This window comes from Musca domestica, unplaced genomic scaffold (genome assembly GCF_030504385.1).
Source record: "Musca domestica strain aabys unplaced genomic scaffold, Musca_domestica.polishedcontigs.V.1.1 90, whole genome shotgun sequence".
In the NCBI taxonomy this organism is placed as follows: domain Eukaryota; kingdom Metazoa; phylum Arthropoda; class Insecta; order Diptera; family Muscidae; genus Musca; species Musca domestica.
In genome coordinates this window covers 459684-468982 of record NW_026712436.1, presented here as the reverse complement: position 1 = coordinate 468982, position 9299 = coordinate 459684, and the positions used below count along the sequence as shown (strand labels likewise).

Genomic DNA, 9299 nt, shown 5'->3' with positions numbered 1-9299 from the left:
GTTATATGGGGCCTATACGAAGATGTTAACCTGCATACGACACTTTAAGGCTGAGACTGTAGTACCCATAACGAAATTCGAATACAAAATGTGAAACGATTCGGGTGAAAAATGTCGCTAAAACAATTGAATATCGGGAGGTGCCGTTATATGAGCTATAAGGAGACGTAGACCTGCATACGAAATTCTTAGGCATAAGTTATAGTAACCCATTACAAACTTCGAATACGAATTTTGAAACAATATCGAATATCGGCAGGTACCGTTATATGGGGGCTATAACCTGCCTACTGGCAAAATACACATGTGTGCAAAATTTTAGCCTTCTATCTCAATTCGTTCGAAAGTGATTACAACAGATAGACGTACATCTCTAAATCGTCTTAGAATTTTACGCTGATCAAGAATATACAGGGTGAGATAATAAAACTGCAACCAACTTCAGACTGCTGTCATTTTTAAGCTACTCGTCCGACAGCTGTTCAAATTATTCCAGTCACAGCTGATTATATCGTTTACAAGCGTACCAAAGCATTTTGCTGAGAATTTTCCAGAAAAAAATTATTCATGATGGAATTCAAGGTGATAGTGTGATTTCTTTATATTTGTCTGGAAAACCACAAGTGGCTATCGTTAGAGCACTCCAGCATTTAAATGTGAATAAATCTTTTGTGGCTCGTACCATTGCTCGTTACTGTGATACTGGTAGCGTAGCCCGACGTCAAGAAAGTGGAAGAAAGAAAACAGCAACATCAGCAGAAATGGTTCGAAAAGTAAAGAAACGACTAGATTGTAACCCGCGTCGCAGTGGCCGAAAAAATGGCTCGTGAGCTGTACATATCGCAATATTCCATTCTCGGGGTAAAGCCATTGCAATTCCAAAAAGTGCAAAAACTCACACCGAAAGTGGTGAACTGCCGAATTTGATTTTCTCCAATGAGAAAACGTTCGTTGTCCAGCAGTTTGTAAACAAACAAATGATCGTGTTTACTTGCCAAAGAGTTCAGCTAAAAATGTGTACCTTCGGTTGGCTACCAGAGCTTAAGCGCTGGCCATGGTGATGTTGTGGGCCGCCATAACAGCCGATGGTCGCTCTCCGCTCATATTAATCGACTGTGGTATCAGAATAAATACCGAATATTATCGCGAAAATATTCTGGAGGGTGTACTAAAGCCTTGGGCACACAAAACATTTTGGCCGCAGACCTTGGACATTCCAACAGGACTCAGCACCATCGCACTCAGCACGCGCCACCCAATAATGGTTACAAAATTAGGTTCCTCGCTTAATTTCCAGTGCACAATGGTCAACAAAACCTCCGGATACCAATCCGTTGGACTATTGTGTCTGGAGTATTTTGGAAAGCAAGGTTGGCACTAAAAATACCAAAGTGTCGATTACCTTTAGCAAGCGCTTTGCCAAGAATGGGCCAAAATAAAGCATGTGACGGTTTCATTGGCCGTTTTAAGGCCATAATTTGGTGCCAAAGGTGACCAATTCAAACAAATCTAAACTTATTCTAAAATTTGATGCTATTTCCGACATTTTTTGCTTTTATTCAATAAAATTTAAAAAAAATGGACAAAATTTGGCGTTTGCCTTTTTTGGAGTTTTTTAACCCACCCTGTATATGGGTTTATCACAGACAGAAGCTCTGGGTATATAAGAGTATACGACCGAAGGCTTCTGATCGTAAAACTGATATAGGTAACTTCATATACCATATCTACTAAAGGCATTCTGTTGGTAGATGACCTATAGAAAAATTTATTTGCATAACATTTATTAATAAGATATTCTATATAAAATAGAAATTCAGATAGCTCTTCATCCGGTAAGGCTATAAAAATTAATATAAACTTCAAAACATAGTTGGGGACATTATACGTGTTTTATACATATTATAGACCTTCTACACAATTTCTAAAAATTTTCAAAAAACGTGGATAAGGTCCTTATAATATGTATAAAGCCAGTAGCCAGTTATTACAAGGAACATTTATCTCCTATTAATTTTTATTAAACTGTTATTTTTCTCTTTGAATTTCAAACAGAGTGTTCCCAACACCAGCGCATATTATTTTCTTCTCATATATATCTATATAACCAGTGACCAAGTGATTCTGAAAATCAGATTGTGTTTGATGTTGGTGTTGGTGGTTGGTGGTTGGTGGTTGTTGGTTGTGCATTTGTGTTGGTGGCTAGAACCATTCGATTCAATCATTTCTTTCATATATTTTCTCATACATATTTAATATTTGAATATCAATTATCCTAATTTCTGTTGTTTTCATTATTATTATTTGTCTAGTTATTACCATTCTTTGTATATTTAAAATAATTTATTTATTTATTTCTTTATGCAGTTCTTTGTTAATGCATTCATACATGTGTTTGTGTGTGTGTTATTTGTTTATGTGTAAGTGTATGTGTCTATATGTATATGCCTTCATTAATGTATATGTATATACAATCTCAATTACATTGGTTAATAATAGTCACTTGCAGTTAATAACATTTTACATCGATATTTTTGTTTTTGTTTTTTTCTTTATATATATTCAACATTTACACAAAATACATTAATAATTTCTGTTTGTAAACAAAGGACAATCAAAAACATCTGTGTTTTTGGCCGAACAAAAATCATTCCTCATTTGAATTTAATTCAAAAGCAGGAAGATTGTCTTTAGTGACCTATAATCCAGGGGGCCCGATTTGTGGGGAATTTCATTTTACCAAAACAAATCATTCAGCCATTATTCTGTCGAAGGGGGTGTTGGTGGACGGGTGTGGACGTCCATTGGTTACTATTAGACATTTATCTGAAATGTCTCCCTCTGCAGTTTGCTGTTGGAACGCACCCGCGGCGATGTCTGTGATTTGTTGCTGGATTTCTCATCTGAAAATCGAGCAGGAGGATTTATGTGATCTTGATAGTTGGGTGGGAAGTTGGCGATACTGAAAAAGATAAATTATTAAATATTAAAGGAGAAAGCCTTTTTAAAGCGATTTTATACATAGGACAATGTCTTATTGAAAAAAAAAACTTAAAGGTAAAAACCTTCAATTGATCTTCTGAAGATAGAATGCTCTTAAAAAGTCCTCTATAGAAACGAAATTCGAAAGATTGTCTGCAGGTAAAAGGACTTAAAATTTTTTCTGTAGATAGAAACTCTTCTGTAGAGATAATACTGTCTATTGAGAAAATGAGTCGTCCATTGAGAGACGATGTTCAAAAATGCTTCTATTAGTGGATACTTAGTGAGAAGACCATTAAAATGTGTTCTAACTTTCAAATTTCCTTGTAAAGGTAGATAAAGGTTTCCTTTAGAAATTAACAAATTAACTTTTAACAGTATGACAAGTTTTATTGGGCCAAAAATTATGTAACATCTCGAAATATAGGTCCCCGACATAGGAAACTATAAATGGATCTTTCTATCTCGCCGAGCTGAATCGATTTAGCTATATATGTCCGTCCGTCCGTTTGTCCATGTTAATTTGTAATCACACTACAGGTAGCAATTATGGCCCGATCCTATCGAATTTAAAAGCGGAGGTGCGGTCAGAATGGTAGCCTATTGTTTTTAAAGATGATCCGAAAATATTTAGGGGTTGAAATGTATCAAAACCAGAAAATTTCTTGATTTTGCTGTTGTTCTACAGGCCACAATTATAAACCAATCGACGCGGAATTTTGCATGGAGTAAGGGTTTAGGCCTACCAATTTGGACGGTCATCGGACAACATTTAGCGGGTAAATAAACATAACTTTTACGTCAAAAAATTATACTTAATCGAATATTTTTAATCGCGGCGAAATAAGAAATACATTTTAAGGTCACTTCTGACCATTGCAGTGAGGCTGATAGCCATATATAGCATATAGCAAAATATTAAAAATAAAAGAAATGTATCGTCGTTATTCCGCTTATAAGTCAAAAACCGCTGGACTGATTTTCAAAACTAATCAATTCGGAATGATCGCTTATTAGAAAAGTATAAAATCTAAGAAAATCTCGTATAAATATGCCAAAAAATTAATATTTTTTGTTAATTTTTTTTTTAATTATGTCCATTCTTTTATCGTATTGTACACTTTCTAAAGTTTTTCTACAACCCACAACGCTTTGTGTTGAGGGTCGCAATTATCAGTCGCTCTTCAGGTCACAATTGACCAGTCTAACATTTGGATGGCCATTGGATCATATAAAACAGGTAAAATGGAACACACCTTTTGTGTTTTGAATACCTATCAGCGCGACAGAGAGAGCAAATATTGGGCAAATGACACCGGTAAGGGTAACATCTGGGCTGGGCTCTGTGACATCTTTTCAAAAACGAATTCTTCCAAACATATTGTAGTGTTGTAGGGTATCACATGGTCGGCACTGTAGCCTTCGCTTACTTGTTTAATATTAAAAAGTTCTCAATTAAAAGGCCTTCCATAGATCTTGAAAAAGTGCTCTACAAATATAGAGCGAAGGATAACAGGATTTTATGTGGGAGATCTTCAAAAAGTCACCAGTGGAGAGTAGGCATTTTTCAGAGAGGAAACTTTTCAATGTTCTTATATAGAGATCATTTCTTTAAAACAGAATACATATAATATAGAGAACACATTTAAAAGATCTTCAATACAAAGAAGGTGATTAAGAGGTCTTCTGTAGAGAACAGGCTTTTCCTCAGAGGACTTTTTTAGAAGAAATAATCAAAAAGTCTTCTATAGCTGAGATTAAACTTAAAACTTAAAAGTTCTTCTGTAGAGAAAATCATTACGAAGCTCTATCTTCTAAATAAGCTATTATTCTTCAGAGAGAAGGTGTTCTTCTTTAAGGAGGAGGTCTTAAAAATGTCGTTTTTAGAGATAAAATCTCCATTCGAGTAAAAGCGTTTTAGAAGTCTTCTCAAAAAAAAAAGACATTCAAAGGGTCTATTGTAAAGATACATTCTTCTACAGAGAGAATCCTTCAAAAGCGTATTCTTCATAGAGAGGAGTTCAAAGGTCATCAGCAGAGAGAAGGCTTTCATGCCATTTTTCAGATGGAAAACATTTAAAAGACTTTTTTCAGAGTGTAGGTCTTCAAGTGACTTCTCTGAAAAGAAGGCCTTCAAAAGTTCTTTTACAGAGAGAAAGCTTTTATATAGAAAATATTTCAAACATATTTAAAAGGAACGGAGACTTTAATAGTTTTCTTCGTTGAGGAGACTTGCAAAAAGGCCTAGGAGCCTTCAAATAGTCTTCTTTAGAGAAAAGGTATTCAAAACGTCCTCTTCAGAGAGAGAGGTTCTTCAAAAGACGAACAAAATTTATTCTATGCAGAGAGGTCCCTCAAACTAGGCTTTTGCTCTTAGAAAAGAATTTTGAAGTCTTTTTTAGAAAACGTGCTTTTTCTTGAGAAATCTTCAGAAGCTCTTCTATAGCAAAAAGAGTTTTACAAGATCTCCGTAGGGAGAAGACTATTAAATGGTCTTCTTCGTAGAGACGAGTATCAAAAGTAATCCGTGAGAGAGAAGATATTCTACAGGGAGAAGATATTCTCCTTCTGGGAGAGGGTATTTATAGTCATTTCTTTAAACAAATACATTCAGAAGACTTTTTCAAAGAAGGATCTTCAAAAGAATAAACTTTCAAAGCGTCTTATTCGGTCTTTTTTAGAAAATATTTTTAAATAGTCTTTTTATAGATAGACTTTATAATAATATAATAATAGTTTATAATTAGAGAGAAGACCTTCAAAGAGCCTTCCTAAGTGAGAATAAATTTTTTTCAAGGAGAAGGCCTTATAAGTTTCTTCTTTTTTCCTTTGAGCACTTCCATCTTCACAAGAGAACAAAGACCTTTTTTAAAGAGAAGAAGAGTTTTCGGTATAGAAAAGTTTTCAAAAAATAGACTTTTTAAAATTGGTTTCTTAATAGAAAATCCCTTCAAAATGTCTTCCCCAGAGACATTAAAAATGTCTTCTTTAGAGAAAAAGGCATTCAAAAGGCCTTCTTCAGAGAAGGTCTCCGATAGGGCTTCAAAAGGCATTCCAAAGGGAGAAGACCTTAAACGGGTGTTCTATGGTAAAAATACCTCCGTCAGTGATAGAATACATTTGATAAATCTTCTAAAGCAGTAATTCCTTTTATATTTCTAAGATTTCCAAGACTTTCTATAGATATCACACCTCTTATATATCGATTAACTCCCCTGAGCCTTCCGCAAATAAGAAGATATGGTCCTTATACAAACTTACCTAAAAGTTGTCTCATCATGATTACTCGAATAACCACTCGACGAACGAATATGCCTCTTGCCCGTCGTTCCGGTTTTATTGCCCTTACGCGTTGAATAGGGTGGCTTCAATTTACGACTTAAACTTGTTGGTGTGGCATCCGACGAGGACGACGATTCATCTTGGGTCTCTGAAATGGGAAAAGAAAAAACAACGATTATCCTTCAAACCTGATGTATGAAAAATAAAATTATTGACAAAAAACTTTACCTCTCGGTGGACGATATTTGGCCGAGTTCATAGCTCTCGCTGATACATCGTTGTCCGATTCAGAGCCGAGTGTGTCATATTCTGTAATTGGTATGTGAAGTGTTAGGATTTTCCTAACTTCGGAATCTGTTGAGCCTGGATTATCCGATTCTAGAACAGTTTATAGTACGATTTGATGACGGATTTTGAAACGATTGATTTTGAGTTTGAAATTATGGTTGAGGTTGAGATTAACGATGACAGTGATGTGTTGGTGGTGGTGGTGAACGTGGTAGTATTTACATATTCATATATGTTCGAGATATAGATATAGGACAATGGTATGCATGTAAAAATAAATAAATAAATGCATAAGAAGATGTCAGTGATGAAAAGTGAGAAAACGAAGAAAAAATTAAAATAATGAAATAAAACAAATTGAAGCCTTCGCAAAAAATTATCAGTCGGCTTGGTTGACTCTCATGCAATTCAAGATTTTAGCAGACGTTTTATCTGGGCGTTGATGATTCCATCAGTGAGTCAACCACTCAAATTGTTATACCTTACACCACATAGTGGTAAGGGTATAATTTCTTTGTGAAATTGTGTGTAAAATGTAGAAGAAAACGTGATAGACCTATAGTTACTTTTAAGCATCTTCATAGAATCACTTTCTGAGTCGATGTATGCATGTCCATGTATTTTTGTGAACAGAATGCAGGTCGAATTCATTATCCGATTGGGATGAAATTTTCCAAACAATATTTGTACTGCCCAAGGACGAACCCTATTGAAATTGGGAAGAATAGGTCCAAGTTTATATATAGCACCCATATATCTTCAAACGATTTCGGGTTAATTGTGCACCAAATACAGGGTGAGATATATATACATATACAGGGTGAGATGAAAAAACTGCAACCAACTTCAGACTGCTGTCATTTCTAAGGCACTCGTCCGACAGCTGTTAAAATTATTTCAGTGGCAGCTCATTATATTGTTTACAAGCGTACAAAAGCATTTTGGTGAGAATTTTCCAGATTAAAAGTTATTCGTGATGGAATTCAAGCGTGATAGTGTGATTTCTTTATATTTGGCTGGAAAACAACAAGTGGCTATCGTTAGAGCACTCCAGCATTTAAATGTGAATAAATCGTTTGTGTCTCGTACCATCGCTAGTTACCGTGATACTGGTAGCGTAGCCCAACGTCAAGGAAGTGGACGGGAGAAAACAGCAACATCAGCAGAAATGGTTCGAAAAGTAATGGAGCGACTTGATCGGAACCCGCGTCGTAGTTGCCAAAAATGGCTCGTGAGCTAAACATATCGCAATATTCCATTCGGCTAATATTGAAAAATGAGCTCTGGGTAAAGCCATTGAAATTCCAAAAAGTGCAATAACTTACACCGCAACAGAAAGAAAATAGAGCTAAAAGTTGCTTCGCTTGCCCGAAAGTGGTGAACTGCCGAATATGGTTTTCTCCGGTGAGAAAACATTTGTTGTCCAGCAGTTTGTAAACAAACAAAATGATCGTGTTTACTTGCCAAAGAGGTCAGTTGAAAATGTGCACCTTCAGTTGGTCACCAGAACTCAAGCGCCGGCCGTGGAGATGGTGTGAGCCGCCATGACAGCCGATGGTCGCTCTCCACTCGTATTAATCGACCGTGGCATCATAATAAATGCCGAATATTACCGCGTAAATATTCCGGAGGGTGTATTAAAGCCTTGGACACGCAAACATTTTGGCCGCAGACCTTGGACATTCCAACAGTACTCAGCATCATCGCACGCAGCACGAGCCACCCAAGAATGGTTACAAAATGAGGTTCCTCGCTTAATTTCCAGCGCACAGTGGCCACCAAAATCTCCGGATACCAATCCGTTGGGCTATTGTGTCTGAAGAACTATTATTTTGGAAAGCAAGGTTGGCACTAAAAAATACCAAAATGTCGATCACCTCAAGCAAGCGCTTCGCCGGGAATGGAACAAAATATCTCAAAGCTACATTCAGGCAGCGAGTGACGGTCTCATTGGCCCTTTGAAGGCCATTATTCGTGCCAAAGGTAACCAATTCGAACAAACCTAAACTTATTCTAAAATTTGATGCTATGTCCGACATTTTTTGCTTTCATTCAATTAAATTAAAAAAAAATGCAAAAATTATGACTTTTGACTTTGTTGCAGTTTTTTTTTGACCCTTTGTGGGGGAGGTACCAGAAGGAGTGGACCGATATATCCCATCTTCACAGCATATATTTTGTTAGTAGAAATAATTGGATGTGTGAAGTATGAGGAGAACCGGGTTCTGGTTTCGGAGTTAATAATCGTTTGTGTTATTCAAAACTTCGACGCTTTGTGGGGGAGGTATTTGAATAAGTGGTCGGATCTCTACCATCTTTATAACTGATCTTGCGTTGGTGGAAATATTGAAATGTACCAAGTTTGAATGGAATCGGATGTTAATTTCGCCTTTTATGAGCTTTATCGATATTCAAAAATTTGACCAGTTGTGGGGGAGGTGCCACCAGGAGTGGACCGATGTATTCCGTCTTCACACCAGAACTTGGGTTAATAAAAATATTGTGATGTGTGTAATTTGAAGATAATCGGACTCTTACACCACATTTTATAAGATTTATAATTATTAACAATTTTGATTCATTGTGGGGGAGGTACTTGATGGAGAAGACCGCACCTGACCTGGCACTAATGCAAATATTATGATTTGCAAATTTTGAGAAAAATCGGATTATTCCTTCTCTTTCTTAGCGGTAAAATAATTCTTGAAAATTTCGACCTTTTGTGGGGTAGGTAAAAGAAGGACCGA

The 9299-nt window shown here is 36.2% G+C and overlaps 1 protein-coding gene across 1 annotated transcript in view; it reads right to left on the bottom strand.

Moving 5' to 3' along the window:
- Nucleotides 1–2414: 2414 nt before the first annotated feature.
- The window catches only part of LOC101887270 (cell adhesion molecule Dscam2), a 332543-nt gene continuing 325658 nt past the window's right edge, over nt 2415–9299 (bottom strand). Inside the window, exons 31-33 of the mRNA XM_059131918.1 lie at nt 6493–6642; nt 6244–6412; nt 2415–2962 (exon numbers count right to left, since the gene is read on the bottom strand). Of these exons, the coding sequence (XP_058987901.1) occupies nt 2815–2962; nt 6244–6412; nt 6493–6642 (467 nt within the window). The 3' untranslated portion in view covers nt 2415–2814. The remainder of the gene's footprint in view (nt 2963–6243; nt 6413–6492; nt 6643–9299) is intronic.